Here is an 18,043-nt window from a genome sequence, read left to right on the forward strand (position 1 = left end):
ACTGTCGAGCAAGAGGACTACGTCCATCACCAACACGCAACGCAGATTGTTTTGACACTATGTTCATAACTACGCGGATTCCATCCGGAAAGATCCGATTCCATGGAGTGGCGACAACATCGCACAATTTGACCGTGAAATTCAGCTGAGTAAGCAGTTCGAAGTTCCACCGAACCTCAGTAAAGTGTTCAATGAAGACCAGATTCAGATTCGGCACGATAGCCGAATAATGTGCGTTTAAGTATTATTCATTGATCCTGATTTTTTTTCCGTTTTGTATGAACTCGAATGGAATATATATTGTAATTCGTGTAATTCGTATTTTCCTTTTAGTGAATGAAAAATGTTTTATAACGTCCGAAAATGCATAAAAAATAATTCATTTTGGCGGGAAGCACAATTGAATTATAATTAGTTTAAATTATCTCAATAATACTGAAATTTCTGTTCCTGTCAATATATCAACTAGATCCTTTTGATTCTAAACGCTGACATCAATTGATTCAAAAAGGTAGTTCGTTAATTTTTATTAATTTTGATTGATTTTGTCTTTGATAACAATACTTTATCTATGTAGTGGATCATTATAAGATAAGTAACCCATTTTTCCCCTCCTGATTATTGGATCTCTTTTGACATTCCTATTGGACTATTTTTGACAACCAATTTGATTCTATCCACATGGCCCAGATGGAATAGAGTTCTTTTATAAATTACAGTACAGTAATTTACATTTAATGTGACATGCCGAGGCACCACTCAGTGTCGCATTGGAGGCGATTTTGACCTGTAATTGGACATTGGCGATGAGAGTGGTACAGTGTCGACGTCTGGTGGCGAATTTCAATGTGGGGTCATAATTTGGGCCTCGAACTCTATGTTCACAAAAATGTCCAATTAGAGGTAAAAATGTCCAATTAAACGTGTCGTATTACAGATCTGACCAATTAGCTAAATGTCGCATTAAATGTAACTTACTAACTTCCGGACATTTTTTCAGAAGCTCATGCTGTGGATACTGGCGATGCAACCGATATCACATTAAAATGGTTGATTCAATTGATTATGCACGGGATTCCGTTCGGCTGATACGAGAAAGATCCAAGTCATTCTTCATATATTATAAATGAAATATTTTACTCACTGTGCCATCTGGTTGTAAAGCTACACTTAGAAAAATCTACGGTCGAAAACTACCAAACACATTTGGTAGCGCAAACATTAGTAGAATGTACAATTTTCTTGTACATATCGTCAACAAACCCGCATCCCTACCAGAGGTTAGTATATTTTACTCGATAACATTAGTAAACTTGAATGTTGTCAAATCTGAAAACTAGTGAGAAAAGCGATTATTAACCATTTTTATTGTTGTCATAAGGCAATACGGAGGTATCTCTTGAATGGCCTTAACGTTCCCTATGGAACTTTTGTCGTATCAACGTATGCATTAATTAGTGTCATTTATTGATACTTAGTTGAAATTTCTTAAGTCAAATAACACGCCTTGAACGTATTGCGAGGGGCAAGCTCTAGAATACGCGTGACCACATTGCAAGTCGAAGGAAATTTTTTTGACGAGAAATCCTCCGAACAGAACGGGAATCGAACCCGAACACCCGGCAAGATAATGTGAGACGCTAACTACTCGGCCACGGGTGCACCGGACACGGAGGTATACTAAGGGTATAATTCTAATACGTGCATTTTCGGTGGGTAAATGTAGTCAATATTGGGCTTCCGAATCATGGTTCTTCTTAACATATATGTTTATTAGAACTGTAGAAAATGACAAGATTGGTAGCAATTACCAAAAAAATGTTATATTTACTTTTTTTTTCTCTCAGTGTAATGTAAATTCGTCAATTAGATATTATTCACCGAAGGTTGAAATAACTTGAAATGAGCGTGTATTGGCTCGCTATTTGACAACACCCTCACTCTCGATTCGGCAACACTGCCGCTGTCAAACATTGATAATCTCCGTATCGCGGAGGCAGCATAGAAGAAAGAGCTACAAAAAGTGTAGAAAAAGTTAAGATGGTGTTTGCAAAGTTCGGTTTTGTTTTGCTGCTAGCGTTTAATCTCGCTGAAGGTGATTGAATATTCTGGTTGTATTCGATTGTTTAGTGCGTGCTAGATGAAATGATTATAAAATAAGTGCTGCATTATTGTTTCCCGATAGGGAAAATATGGTCTGAAAATTTCATTTGGCGTGCTGCAATGGCTCTGCTTTTGACAGAAGTATTTTTGTTGGTCTATTTGGGATTCACAGCTGCTTTAATGTGGAAGTTATTTATTTCTCAGCTGAATACAATCGCGTTCGCTAGCTTGTCGAAAGATGGAAGAGAAGCACGAGCGAAAACGGTGTTTTCCGTATCTCGGTACATTTACAGTTCCTCGCGTCCAGACATGACTCCTCGAAGTCGCGACTCGATGGAATCTCTGTCGATCGCGTAGAAGGCGAGAGAAGTAGACAACGATGATCGGTTTCATGTTTCATGCACTGCAGCAGCCGAGAACAACAATCACGATCGTGTTGTCAGAATCAAGAAGCTTTCGTGGTTGAATGTGTGTGCGGCGATGGAATGTGCTTGTGCGTGTGATGTTCGAAGAATTTCGGCAGCCGCCGAAGATCGTGGATTGTGTGTTTTGTTTACGTTCTGTTTGTATTGTGCTGCGATCAATGAACGGAATTAATGGGCAAAGTCAAAGAGGGCGTCTCTGCCTAACCGTTCTGGCATATGCATTTTTAATGAAAATCAGCTGATCGTTAAACATGGGTGCTTTCAATTTGAATTTAAATATTTGTCATCAGCAATGTTAACATTCCGGAGAAAACAATTTTCCTAAAAAGACGCAATATTTTTTCCGGCAGGAGATTCACACGGCAAATTGCTTGATGAAACGGAGGAAACTATGGATCTTGAGACGTACCATCCCAATCGTGATCTTCCAATACAAAACTCGATCATCTCTCATCAAAGGTTAGTATAATTCATTATTGCGCGTGTGATTCCTTCACAGCGAATCCAAATGAATGAAAGCAAACGTAAACGTGAAACGGCAAAACATAAATACAATAATAACAACGCGCAACATTCCCTATAATGGTCTCTTCTATTTTCTCTCCACTGCCTTCATCTATCGTTTTGTTCTAATTTTAACTCTCTGGTACACTGGCACCTATCCTTGCGTCGCTGGCATTATTATGGCTACTGTCGGATGAAAAACGATAATTTACACGGACCGGTGGTGAAAACTAACATCATCGTTTACTAATAATTGTTGCCCATCCCTCATAACAATCATTCCACAATTATGCTAACCAATCATAAAATCGGGCACCAAATTCATTCCAATTCCAAAGGAGGCACTCGAAATCGAAGAGAAGAATGAAGCGAAGGTAAACAGTTTTCGAAAAAATACGCTTCTTCGACTTTTGTTCTGTGTTGTTGAGTTTGTTTCACTGTTGTTTTCTGCAGTATTAAGCAACCGAATGCGTCATTGTTTTTATATTCTTATGTGGTTTATACTTCGTTTATTTCAATATTCTATGTGTTCGTACAGCAATTTAAAAAAAAACAATCCCGAATAACACCTTTCGATCTTGTCCAACAGGTATAAATGCTACAGCTGTGAGCCTCCTGACTGTGCGGACACTACGGCCCACGCGCATCTCTGCCAGAACGCAATCCAGTGCTGGAAGTCACGGATCCGCGATCAGTTCGGTCACGAGAGTGTTTCCCGTGGCTGCACGACGACACATGAGCAGCTTCCGCTTTATTGCAACCAGAATCTGATGAACAGCAATGGACCGAAAAAGCGTCACGCCACGGGCACATACAATATCGAGTGCTGCACTGGGGACTACTGCAACAATGGCAGCTTTCCGATGTTGCCACCGGTTGATTATCCAAGTAAGTAAATTTAACATGTGCTGCAGGAACTACTTCGTTTTGATTTTGACTTGATAGACGATTCAAATTCAATAAATTGCCCATAGGGGAATTCACTTGATTTGACATGTTGTTCAAAGGAAATGGAGTGGTTTCTATTGTGGGATCAAAAGCGTCCGACCTGCAAGAGCCCTTACAATACAGTAGAACCCCGATTATCCGCGGAATAGTCTGGCTAGCTCACCGTGAATAACGAAAATCGTTGGTAGCGCAATGAAGGACTAAAAATGAGTTCTAAACACAAAAAAAGATATTTCAGCATGAAAACTATGTTTTACCAATGCAGAGATCATGAAGCTACCCTTCTACAAGATCGTGTAACCAGTGCACAATGGTCCAGGAGATGTATTTAAGTGGAAATTAGCATTTAGAGCTCGACGGTTATTCTCTAGACGAAAACTATCTTCGACAAAGTTGTTACATATGATAGAGCGCTCATTTTCATGTTGCCAAAAATAGAGTGACCAACATTTTCGATGAAATAAAAAATCTAACTCTTTTATCTCTATAGATAGAGGTGAACATAATTTGACAATGTTGTAGTCCCAGTTATTTGAGACATTTTTGCAGAACAATGTTTTTTTCTATCTCTTGAAATAACCGATACAGCGATTTTTTTCTAAGTTGCGTTAGGGTCACCATTAAAAAAACTGTTTTATGCTCTAACTTTTATATTTCAAATTCTACATAAAAACTGTCTTCGAAAGACTTTTAGAACATACTGATACTAACATTTTGCGATGCAGAACTTGTCAATATCTCAACTTCACTCAAAGTGATTGATATTTCTTCCCAAAAAATACGCTCTTTTCAATTGTTTGTCATTCTTTCTGGGACAAACATAAACAAAGTTTATTGGCGGCATTAGAAAGAACAGAGTTCACTCTACATAATGTGCGATTTTCAAAACTATGTTATTTTTCGTGTTTGATAAAATTAAAATTAAAATCATGAGTTTTTGGGTGAAAAGCCATTGATAACTTTGAGTAGCATTAATATATTGACAAGTTCTGCACAGCAAAATGTTGGTCTTGATAAGCTATAAAAGTCGTACGAAGACAGATTTGATATAGAATTTGAAATATGAAAGTTAAAAAACTCATGATTTCAATATTGATTTACTCAAACACAAAATATAACATAGTTTTGAAAATATTGAATGAAATCTGTTCTTTCAAATTTCGCCAACAAACATTTTTTATGTTTGCCCCAGAAAGGATGACAAACAAATGAAAAGAGCGGAAGAAATATCTATAGCTTTGAGTAAAATTGAGATATTGACAAGTTCTGCATCGAAAAATGTTTGTATTAGTAAGCTCTAGAAGTCTTTCGAAGACAGTTTGCATGTAAAATTTTAAATATAAAAATTAGAGCAAAAAACAGTTTTTTTTCATGGTGACCCTAACGTAACTTAGAAAAAAGGCGCTATATCGGTTATTTCAAGAGATAGAGAAGAACTTTGTTCTACAATGATGTCTCAAATAATTGGAGCTACAACACTGTCTATCTATAAATATAAGAAAGTTAGATTTTTTATTTCATCGACAATTTTGGTCACCCTATTTTTAACAACATAAAAACGAGCGCTCTATCATGAGTAACAACTTTGTCTAAGACAGTTTTTGTAGAGAGAATAACTGTCAAGCTCTAAATGCTAATTTCCACTTTAATGCATCTCCTGGACCATTGTGCATTGGGCTATGGATTTTGTTCTCCACTTTCTTCTATTTGTTTTGATACCTACTCGTGGACGTCATCCACTCACAACTGTTAACTAAATACAGGCGTTTGTGCTCTCTTAGCGGGCTGTGGGCGAGTCTTGGCTGCACGTATGGTGCCCGGGAAGAGAATTGAATTAAAGCATTTTTCTGGTTTCGCATTTATTTTATTTACAGCCAACTATTAGGCTTAAATGTGAAGTTTATAAAACTTTTAATGTCATAACGTTTTGATTAAAAGTTACGTATCTTATTAGGTAATAATATGAAACTTGAACTATTACTGTTAGTTCAAGTTTTTTATTTATAACAAGTTAATCTACCTAACAATGATTTTAGGCTTGAATTATCTCCACCAAAACAGGTTTATCAGAAAATCATAATTTATGAACTTCAATAGTTGGGCTATGTTGTTTGATCTGGGAATGTATCACGGATTACATTTATATTAGATTTTTCAACTGGAAACCGGAAAAATATTTATTGCACCTGCCGTATATCAGTGTGGCTGATTGTAAAACACGTATCATGAACTTATTTGGCAAACACTGTTAAGTTGCTGTCACAATGATAATTTCCCAGATAAAATATTACGTAAAATAGTGCGAACATCGTGTGTCTCGTTTGTATTTCATGTAAAGTATAAACAATTGGCTACATGAAGACAGAGCTCTTTGGTGTTGCATGTATTGACATATACTTATATGTTGTACTAGCTAACCCGGCAATAGAGGCGAATGAACTGAAAAGTTTAAACCCTCTTAAAGCCAAAAAGAAGAAGAAGAAGAACCCGGCAAACTTCGTCCCGCCTAAAATTAGTTTTTTGTTATCAGTACTTTCAAACGTTTTCTTACTAAGCGCAAGTTCATGAGTCCAATCGCAGAACTGTGCATTGATTGATATTCTAATCAATAATACGATAATACGATATTTACAAAAAAAAATCCTAGTACTTCTACCAAAACTCATCATTATAACATCAGATTGTATTCTTGTTCAATATTTTTCAACCACTTGCAAATAGCATGTTTCTCCGTTACATGGAATAAATGTCTGATACAGAAAGTATGATAGAATAAAGACAGATTCCTGTCCTCTTCTCCCCTTAGAGAGAGGGGGAAGTGTCTATTCACCATAGAAACGTTTCGTGCACCCTGAAGTCCCCCCTCCTAAGGGAGGGAGGAGGAGTATCTATCCATAGATATCATTTATTGCACCCTAAAATCTCCACACGCCAAATTTGGTTTCGTTTGCTTGATTAATTCTCGGTTAATGCAGAAATTTGTGTTTCATTTGTATGGCAGCCCCTCCGTAGAGAGGGGGTGGAGTGTCTAACCACCATAGAAACATTTATTGCACCCTAAAACCTCCACATGCCAAATTTAGTTTCATTCGCTTGATTAATTCTCGAGGAATGCAGATATGTGTGTTTCATTTGTATGGCAGCCCCCCCTTAGAGAGGGGGGTGGAGTGTCTAACTACCATAGAAACATTTATTGCACCCTAAAACCTCCACATGCCAAATTTCGTTTCATTCGCTTGATTAATTCTCGAGGAATGCAGATATGTGTGTTTCATTTGTATGGCAGCCCCCCCTTAGAGAGGGGGGTGGAGTGTCTAACTACCATAGAAACATTTATTGCACCCTAAAACCTCCACATGCCAAATTTAGTTTCATTCGCTTGATTAATTCTCGAGGAATGCAGATATGTGTGTTTCATTTGTATGGCAGCCCCCCCTTAGAGAGGGGGGTGGAGTGTCTAACTACCATAGAAACATTTATTGCACCCTAAAACCTCCACATGCCAAATTTCGTTTCATTTGCTTGATTTATTCTCGAGTAATGCAGAAATTTGTGTTTCATTTGTATGGCATTCTTGTGCTCGCAGAACAATACATGCTCGTGATAGGCGCAGCTGTCATCCTGAGTGGAGAAAGTTTTGCTACTGGCAAGCGAAACAAAATCACACACAAAACTCCGGAACGACATTTACTTTCTTTCTTGACTAAATAAACGAAAGAAACTCTATCTGTTAATCTCAACATCCTCGAAAAGAGTATCACTGCTTCATTATGATCAAGATTAACGCAAATGCAATCCTAGTTGAAAGCAGTTTTGCGACTGGCTCGCGAACCCAAATAAATTAATAACTTATTATAACTTATTGAATAACTGGGTATTCCCTAAATATTTTTTTGGTGCACAAAATGCATTAAGGCAATATCAAAAGCACCAACGAAGCCTTTATGATGACAGAAAACAAACAATGATAACGTACGCACACAAATATTCATATATCGATGGCTTGGAGCAACTAAATATACACACACTTATCTCCGTTTGGACTCTTCTCAACAGAAGCCTTTTCTGTTGATATTGCCGGTCTGGATTAGCTTAGCTGTCATCCTTTGTGGAGAGAGTTTTCCTACCGTCATGCGAAACCAAATCGCTGACAAAATTCCAGAAAGTTTATTTTCTTGGTGAGCTGACGGTAGCCTATCCTGATGATTCACCACACAATTGTGTAGCTCAGAACCTTAATGCAATAGCGTCAGTTTGATGCAATGATTTCAATGCCAGAGACATCAACGAGTGAGTAATTTGGTCGCGTCCACAGATTAATTCGAAACGAAGACATGTGATGGCGCAAAACAAGGAAGAACCAGCGATATTCGTTGTTTTGAATACAGAACGAGACTGAAAGTTTGCCTTCTTTCCTTGCTTGTTGCATTAGAGAGACTTTCAACTTTTTCAGTTCATTCGTCTAACCTTTAAAAAGGCCCTTGGAAAACTTTATCCATCATATTACTCCTCCACCCCATTGCCTTGAGAAAGGTATTCGATCCCTCGCCGTCCAGCTCGCCCAGCAACGATGTTGTTCAGTCGATTTCCTCACGAAGAATAAAAGTTTGCCTCAGCGAGATCAACTGTTTATACTCTAGGCAAATATTCCCCATCGTTCTTCTTCTTTTCCTTTGTTCACGGAGACTTTACATCTTACGATTCCCCCTTCGTTGCTCGTCGATAAGTTGCTCGTTATTGACAGCTCTGTTCGGGAAAGCACACAAATGGACAGAACAGATGTATGAGGAAATGGAAATGCTTCCAATTTTCATCAATTTAAACCATATACAGACTATGGGATTGTAATGTATAGCATATCAAACAAATCTTAGGGAATTGCCGATTCGTTTGGTATGTAAATCACCAAAATCCGTTCGCTGCAAAATAGTTATTAACGTTAACTTTATTTCATAAAAACGTGACCTGTTTTCTGATTTGGCCCCCCATATAAAAGACGTAGTTCTACGTCAAAAAAGGTTCTTTTTGGAAAAAATGGGAACAAAATTGATATTTGGGGCAACCCTAAAATGTAAATGATCACCCTAATGATAAAAATTATAGGAGGTTGTGTCCAAAATACGACCGCATTGTTGACGTAGAACTACGCTGTTATTTTATATAAGTCGCTTGTTTATACCTTCGGATATTATTCTATAATGCTGTGAAATTTTAGAAACAACTGCTTGGTAGAATGATCTCTGAAATAGTATTGCCTCAAAGGAATTGCACCTCTAGGCATCGTTCGTACACCGTAAACCAATCGCCAAACAATGTTGCAAACAAAGTTGCATTACCAAACATGCTCGAGAGAAGCGCAGCTGTCACTCTTAGTGGAGGAAGTTTTACCACTGGCAAGCGAAGCGTAATCACATACAAAATTCCAGAACGTCATCTACTTTCTTGGTGACTAAACAAGCGAAATAAACTCTTTTTGATAATAACAACCTCGAAAACAGTAGCAATGCTTCATTATGATCAATATTAGCGAAAATGCAATCCTAGTTGAAGGCAATTTTGCGACTGGCACGCGAACCCAAAAAACTTATAACATTTCAGTAAGACATTCAAGATGCTAGGTATTCCCCAAAAAATTTTTTGGCGCACAACCTTTACGCCTGATTCGCAATAACGTCAGTTTAATGCATTGATGCATTCTCAAAGGCACCAACGAAGCCAACGAAGACGGAAAACAAACAATGTTAACTGTTTGGAAAATGACTGAATTATGCCACACAGCTTGTACTCTGCTGTAACACCCATCGATGCGAATTCGCTGATGAGTTTGTCTAGAGCGATCGCCTTCACCACCAGCGGGGGAAGCTTGATTTTGGTTGCTGCCTGGGTAACGGCGTTTACATTTTCGACCGACGCCGCGAAATCGCCTACTTCGATGTTGTTCGATGCGGTGTCACACTCGCGAAGGCTCGGTTCAGTGCGAGCACTTTTCACTGCACCAACATCGCGTGCATCCTTAGATGACGCTTGCCTCGAAATTTTATTGCCCTTGGCAATGCGTTCGTTTTTTGCAGGGCTCGAGCCTGCTTTCCTCTTCTTCTTGCTTATCACATCAATTTATGACGCGGAAAGAAAAGCACACAATACGAATAACGCGAACAGAAAAGCCAAACGACGATATCCAAGTTGGATTACCACTGGTGGGCTCCAATCTTAGATCGAAGCGCACCGAAAACAAAGTGAACTGGATTACTCAACAGTCCGATACCGAATGAAAGTTTGCCTCAGCTAGATCCACTGTTTATACTCTAGGCAAGCATTCCCCTTCATTTTTCTACTTTTCCTTTGTTCACGGCGACTTCAAATCCTACGATTTCCCCTTCGTTGGTCGTCGATAAGTTGCTCGTTATAGACAGCTCTGTTCGGGAAAGCACACAAATGGACAGAACAAATGTGTGGAAAAATGGAAACGCCTAATGCTTTCATAAATTTTAACCATTTACAAACCAGGGGATTCTAATGTATAGCATATTAAACAAATCTTAGGGAATTTCCGATTCGTTTAGTATGTAAATCGCCAAAATTCGTTCGCGGCAAAAATAGTTATTAACGTTAACTTTATTTCATAAAGACGTGACCTGTTTTCTGATTTGGCACCCTTAATGAAAGACGTAGTTCTACGTCAAAACGAATATGTAACGCTTTGGATAATTCATTTCTACATGCTGACAAAAATTTCAGCCAAATCGGTCGACTAGATCCTAAGATATCGATACCACCAGTTGAAACGCGAAACACGGTTTCGAGAAAAACGCGTTTAAAGTTCGTACAGCAATACTATATCCCTTGAGGTGAGGATACCTCATACTTTTGGCTGTAACTTTCCAACGAAATCACACATCGAAAAATTCTTTTAGGACAACACTTCTGAGCGCATAAGCTTCCCAAAAATGCAAACAATAAAAATTCGATTTTTCGACCTTCCAGACCCGGCTTCCCCCTTAAGCCCCGGCCCAAATAGGGGACCGATAGTGAACTTTTCGTCTGTCCCACGTCGGGCACTGCGCATCGATAGTGAACTTTTCTAAAAATCATTTTATAGCTTTATTGCTGTGCTTCCAAGTGCAAACACTATCTGATCAGCGTGAAAAAACGGAATATTCAGTGTCAGTACCTAAAGTAAATAGATCAGTCCAGTCTCCTAAGAGATAAGCCAAAAGGCAGGACGTCAAAGCATTTTTGTAGAAGGCTTACTAAATGTAGAATTTATGAAAAACCTGTTCCATTGAATTATCTTTTGAAGTTTTTTCCATCGCCAATCGTAATTAATCCGCGTAATTTCGAGAGAATCGTGCACTCGCAGAATTTTTATTTTTATCGATGCGACGATAGACAGATCGCGTATTTTCGCGATCACGATCGCGAATCTCCCTTCATGAGCAGAGGTTTTACATTGATGATTTTCTGTTCTATTGGCCCGTGAGTGTGGCACATCATTATTGAAACATTCATTGCCGCCCAGTTCGTCATAATGTACTTATCCTCACGATTATGAAAAGTTCCAATTATCAATATATTCCAACACCATATATGATTTGAACATTGACATAGAACATTACTATGACTAACTTCTTGTTGTAATTTATTCTCAGACGATGTTATGAAGCTAGAATCCTCAACATATGTATTGAAGCTGGCCGGAGCCATCCTAGGACCCATCATTTTGCTTATGATCGTGGGTGCGATTGTACTGGTTTTGATGCGCCGAACTCATCACAAACGTCTCATGGCCACGAGGAGTAAGCATGACCCGGAGACATACTACGCCAGCGATGAAATCCTCAGAGCCACAAGCGCCGGCGACAGTACACTGAGAGTATGTTTTTCATGGCCTTCGGATTTTCCAAATGAATTAAAGCTTTCAAACGTTACTACTTGTAGGAATATTTACAACATTCGGTAACGTCCGGCTCTGGCAGCGGTTTACCGCTGTTAATCCAACGAACGCTCGCCAAGCAAGTCTCGCTGTGCGAATGTATTGGCCGGGGACGATACGGAGAGGTGTGGCGAGGCATATGGCACGGGGAAAGTGTTGCAGTGAAGATTTTCTTCTCTCGCGATGAAGACTCCTGGAAGCGTGAAACGGAAATTTACAGGTATGTTCCAAAACAGATATGCGAATAGCCAATATTATAGTGTCCATTTTGCACTTTAAGCACGGTCCTCCTCCGACACGAAAACATTTTGGGCTACATCGGATCTGATATGACATCCCGGAATTCGTGCACCCAGTTGTGGCTCATCACACACTACTACCCGCTGGGATCGCTTTTCGATCATCTCAACCGTACTGTTCTGAGCCATCATCAGATGGCCACCGTTTGTCTTTCGATCGCCAACGGATTGGTGCATTTGCACACCGAGATCTTTGGAACAGAGGTAAATTATCGGTGCTATCTCGGTCAAGTCGCTCGTTTTGTTATCCATTATTCGTTATTCAAAAATTCCAGGGCAAACCAGCGATCGCTCATCGTGACCTGAAAACAAAGAATATCCTGGTACGTATCAACGGATCGTGCGTGATAGCTGATTTTGGCCTTGCGGTGACCCACAGCCAGACGACCAACAAGATCGATATAAGCAACACGGCACGGGTCGGCACCAAGCGGTACATGGCACCCGAAGTGTTGGATGAGAGGTTTGTGTCGGTTTTCCAACTAACTTGAGAAATCATATTTATTGTGTGTTTCCGATCCATTCCCCAGTGTCAACTTGGAATGTTTTGAATCGCTCCGGAAGGCGGACATCTACGCGATTGGACTGATGTTCTGGGAAATATGTCGTCGGACGCTCTCGAATGGTATCGCCGAGGATTACAAGGTACCGTATTACGATTGCGTGACATCCGATCCCAGCTTTGAAGAGATGCGAAAAGTTGTTTGCGGCGACAAATACCGACCATCGATACCCAACCGGTGGTCTTCGGATCCGGTGAGTTATATATACAATGTATATCTCGATAAGTCTAACACGTGTCAATTGGTTTCCCCTCCCCTCTCCGTAGCTACTTTCCGGCATGGACAAGCTAATGCGCGAATGCTGGCACGCCAACTCGAACGTCCGGTTGCCGGCGCTCCGAATCAAGAAAACACTGCTGAAGCTGGTTAGTTCGGACGAGACGATAAAGCTCAACAATTACTACGATGGCGAAGTTTGTGTTTGATGAAGGCTAGCAATGGCCCAAATTCTAAGCCCCATCCTGACTCGAACCATAATCATTACAACATCCAAGGGCGACAGATGGAGTCGCACTAGACAGAGAGAAGGTATCAAAAATAACAATATCATTTTTTGTCGTAATTCATGTTGGATTTTCTCGGTAAGTGGGTGGAAGAAGCGATATGAGAACCGGTGCGAATTAGTATATGCGAATTGTTATATAGTAATGATGATGGTGGGAATTGAGCGTGTGAGAAGTATGTTGTTTGTGTGAATCAGATGATACGAAACGGATACCTGTAAATATTTATACATTTACTAGAATAGGATCGTTACAAACACGAATAGCTCTGTACTGAACAATCCTTTTTTTTAGTTTGTTTTTTTTAACTTCAAATAGTTTAGGCAGAGTGAGACAAATTTTGGGTTTCATTTCGTATAAGAAAGTAATATTTGTTTGGTCATTTTTGGCCTTTATAACTCGCTGTCAATTGATGTTGGTGTACCTTTACTAAAACCAAAATCTAAAGCGATGAAAAAATAAGGAGCATCGAATAAGAGGAATACTCATTCAATATTTGTGTGTGGGGCAGTACAAACCAAATCTAAATTTCTAATTGACGAAATTTTGCGTACGTTAGAAGAAACACAAAACTCAATCGGAAAAAGGTTTACTCAGCATCAAATTCATTAGTTTGCAACGTTTGTTTATGCAGGACCAGTTTATTTGAGTCAAACGTAACGGATTTTTATACTACACTAAGGAATAATAGGGTCAACGTGGTAAAATACAAAACACACGTATGGTCGGGAAAAATTCAGTATTATTAACTGAATATAATACGATAACAATAAGATTGCTATAAGTAAACTCTAATATTTACACATTTCGAAGGAGAAGAGAGTTAGGCAAAATACAACAGAAGATAAAAAAAAAACAATCAAATGGCGAAAGCGAATAATTTCTTGTTCGCCTCCAATTTACTGGTAATTTAAATATTTTTGTTGCCTTTCAAATTCGCATTCCTTAAGAACTGAGTCGTGCGAAACAAATTAAGTGCCATTCATCAATAGAGAACGCTACGATTTCACGTGTAGATCGTACCTTTTTGCGAATAATAAAACTCAGTTCATCCGGGAGGGAGCATGAACGGGAAATTTGTTGTTGTGTACATAATACTGTTAAGTAATTGAATAATTTACTTCCCCGGTTTTTGAGCGCTGAAAGGGATGCAATTGATTCGTTACGGTTCTATATACATCAGTGTGTTTTTTTCTAACCTATTTCAATGATAGCAATGAAATTGTAATTTATTACCGGCAGCAAAAGATGGAATGTTGCTTTCATCAGTGATGAGTTGAAAAGAAAAAGGATATTCTTTCTTTATTTTGAGCAATAAACGATAGATTTATATTTAGTTTTCAATAAAATTATGCAGAACCTGCCGGGTTTATTCCATCCGAAATGCACCTTCGACAAGTTAACATTTATCCTTCCCATTAGCTACTGTATCAGTCATGTGAGCTGGAATGTTGAATTTACTTGAATCAAAAAGTAAAGGGAGAACGTGAGTGTAGAAAGGCGTCAACGCACCTTCTGGAAAACTAAAAAAAAGGAACCGAGGATTTGAAAGGAATATTGAGGTTCGTTCATTCCAGAATGGATATTTTATTCGGGACTAGCTGACCCGGCAAACTTCGACCCGCCCGAATTTTTTTTTTTTTTTATCTGTATTATAGTGATTTTCAACTCAATTTGGCTGGTTCGTCACTTTTACTTCCATTTGTGGAAGAATGTCGGGAGTGAGAATTGAACTCGTGATCTTTAGCGTGAGAGGCATGGATGTTACCACTACGCCAGATCGCCTCCTCCCCGCCCGAAATTAATTTCGTTATCACATCCACGTTTTCTTACTAAGCGCTAATACTACCCTTTAAAATTACCTTTTACTGTAAAATTCCTAGTACTTCTATCAAAACTCGTCATTATAATATGAGATTATTTTCAGACACAATTCTCGTTCAAGATTTTTTAACCAATTGCAAATAACATGTTTCTCCGTTACATGGTATAAATGTTTTATACAGAAAATATGATAGAATGAAGATAGTCCTAAATCGGACGATTCCTTCCTCTCGAGTTCTGCTCTTATCAACACATCCGGCGATCCTTTTTTTTTTTGGGTATAGATAGAAGAAGATATAGGAGTGCGTTTCATCACATTAAAATCTATTTCCAGTTTCGAACAAAGATCAATTTCGCTAGCACAGACATCAAATAGACTAACAGCACTTGTCACTATGTGATTGTAGAACATATGGGAATTTAATTTTACGAATTTTCCTTTTTTCCTTCAGAGTTTTCCGAAAATTTTCAATTGTCATGTTTCGTTGGAATATTTTTGGTTGAAATATGTGTAATATTTTTACGGGACCCTCTCTTCATTCTAGAGGAGGGAGAGGTGTCATACCATTATAGAAACATTTCTCATACCCAAAAACCCTCACATTTCAAATTGTGCTTGATTAGTTCTCGAGTTATGCAGAAGTTTGTGTTTCGTTTGTATGGCAGAACAGGAGGGTTGTGTCCGAGACACGATCGCATAGTTGACGTAGGATTCCGTAAGGCAATCTGTTGCATGCTGATTTTGGATATGTTTGAAGAAATACATCGTTGAACTCTTTGATAATGATTCGGTGGCCCTGAAAAGGGCCGTTTTGTTTGGTTGTTGGATATTGTTTGTTCACTCCACCAGTGTTTGCCGAGTGATGATGACAGAAGGATAGTAAACAGTCGTTGGATGGTGCGCATCAGATAAAAGATACCGAAGTGGAACGAGATATGATGAAAACCACCCTCTGTGATCGTAGACGAGATGCCTCTTGTGTTATGTTTCGATGAAATAAAGAAAAAAAAACTCACCAATGTGATACAAGATAATTACCAATACCGAACACAATTATCAATTTTTGTCATCAGTGAAAACATGTTACTTTATATAGAGAAAACATATTTCAAATGGAAAAGATAGCATTTCTTTTATAATTTTTACTTTTTGAGTGTTTAATGTCGCGGACATAACCGTAAAGACGTGGGACTACACCTTCTCACATCCTTTTGATTATTCTTCTTCTTGGTTTGTTATAATGAATTATGTTGAGGCTTTGTACTCAAAATTTCCATCCGTCGAAAATATCTTGATGCTGATTGTCAGTCGGCGACTGGTTGCTAGCTGGCTGACTGTCGAATTGTAATTGCTACTGAAATTACAAACTACAGAACGGACAATGTATACATCTATTGTTCTCGATGCAACTTATCCCATTTAATCATCGCATCCTCCATTGTACATAACGCTTTCACTGAACGGGGCGAGCAATAGACACAGGAGCTTTCCTTTGTTTTTTTTCCTTGTCCTTTTCCTGTTACTTTTCCTTTTTCTTTTTTCTTCGTTTTCATTTCCGTTTGTGCATGTACTAACTATCACCATTTCACCTTAACACTATAATAGCACACGCTCTAATTCTATATTCAATGTAATGGGGCGAAGTCCCCCATTTAACAAGGATAAGGAAGCGAGTCGCCAGAAGCCGCCAAGATAACGCGATCCGAGTCTATCGCCGTTTCAGTTTAGTGTTCAAAATTAGAAGTTATTTACTGCAAAATGCCCAAGAAAGCACAACTGGCAAAAGCAACCGTGATATTGCCGATATTGTCCAGCTTCACAAGGAAACGGTCACTAGGATTGTGCAAATGTACAGAAAGCATGGTTCCACCTCACCAGCTAAGCGATCGGGCGTCCTTCAACAAGACAACTGACCGAATTGACAGAGCTATCATGAAGAAGACGAAGCTGGACCGAGACCTAACAACTCCGAAAATTGCGAACCAGATTAAAAGCGAGTTCTCCATTCAACTAACATCACAATCTGTACGAAATCGTCTTCATAAAAAAGGTCTTAAGCCAGGTTTACCGTATGCATTTAAAAAAATGGACAAAAATTGCCGTTTTTTCATGGAGGTACCTTCCCACGCACTGACGAAACTACCCATGCAGCATCAATCAAAGGTAACCCATGAGTCAGCAGAAATAAACTGATAGCTCTATCAGTCGAACTCTAACCGTGTTCGACTGATAGAGCTATCAGTAGCGAAAACAGTGAAGCTACTCCGTTCAGAAGTGTGCGCGTTCAAAGAACGGTACCCAGCCGCGTCGAAAACGGACATCGTGTGGCACATTTTGGACGCCGGATACGCCCTTTCCGGCATCTACAACATCTTGGCACTATTGGACAACAATGAGAGCATCGAAAGAAAGCCCTGTTCCGGACGGTCGACGACCCTGAGCGACAAGAAGCTCCAAAGGATGCTGAAGAGGAAAATCGTAGGATTCCGGAAAAGTGGCTACATCACAGCGTGCGCTTGCCCGGGAGGTCGGTGCAACCGAAAAGTACCTGGTGAACATGGACTTCTTCTTCTTCTTCAATGGCACTAACGTTCCTAGAGGAACTTCGCCGTCTCAACGTAGTATTACTTGCGTCATTTTTATTAGTACTTAGTTGAGATTTCTATGCCAAATAACACGCCTTGAATGCATTCTGAGTGGCAAGCTCTAGAATACGCGTGATCACAGTGCAAGTCGGAGGAAATTTCTTTGACGAAAAATTCCCCCGACCAGAACGGGAATCGAACCCGAACACCCGGCATGTTAGTTATGACGCTAACCACTCGGCCAAGGGAGCACATCAACATGGGCGAACATGGACACACATGTCAGAAAGCGGAAGTCCCGTCCACTGGTCTCGGAGCTGCAGGCAATGGCGCAGCGGCAACGGGTGAATAAGAT

At 39.3% G+C, this 18,043-nt stretch overlaps 1 protein-coding gene across 2 annotated transcripts; it reads left to right on the top strand.

Annotated features, from left to right (window-relative positions):
• Nucleotides 1-1,955: 1,955 nt before the first annotated feature.
• LOC129769984 (activin receptor type-1) lies at nt 1,956-14,617 on the top strand. 2 transcript variants are annotated; one of them, XM_055772535.1, is made up of 10 exons: nt 1,956-2,095; nt 2,879-2,987; nt 3,371-3,406; nt 3,622-3,920; nt 11,630-11,853; nt 11,919-12,133; nt 12,194-12,416; nt 12,488-12,675; nt 12,743-12,968; nt 13,042-14,617. In XM_055772535.1, exons 1-10 carry the CDS (start codon nt 2,041-2,043, stop codon nt 13,198-13,200), a joined length of 1,734 nt encoding a protein of 577 aa, XP_055628510.1. In that variant the 5' UTR covers nt 1,956-2,040; the 3' UTR covers nt 13,201-14,617. The 2 variants fall into 2 exon arrangements, with proteins under 2 accessions (XP_055628510.1, XP_055628511.1); XM_055772536.1 differs by lacking the exon at nt 3,371-3,406.
• Nucleotides 14,618-18,043: the final 3,426 nt, after the last annotated feature.

This window comes from Toxorhynchites rutilus, chromosome 2, assembly GCF_029784135.1.
Source record: "Toxorhynchites rutilus septentrionalis strain SRP chromosome 2, ASM2978413v1, whole genome shotgun sequence".
NCBI classification, from domain to species: Eukaryota; Metazoa; Arthropoda; class Insecta; order Diptera; family Culicidae; genus Toxorhynchites; species Toxorhynchites rutilus.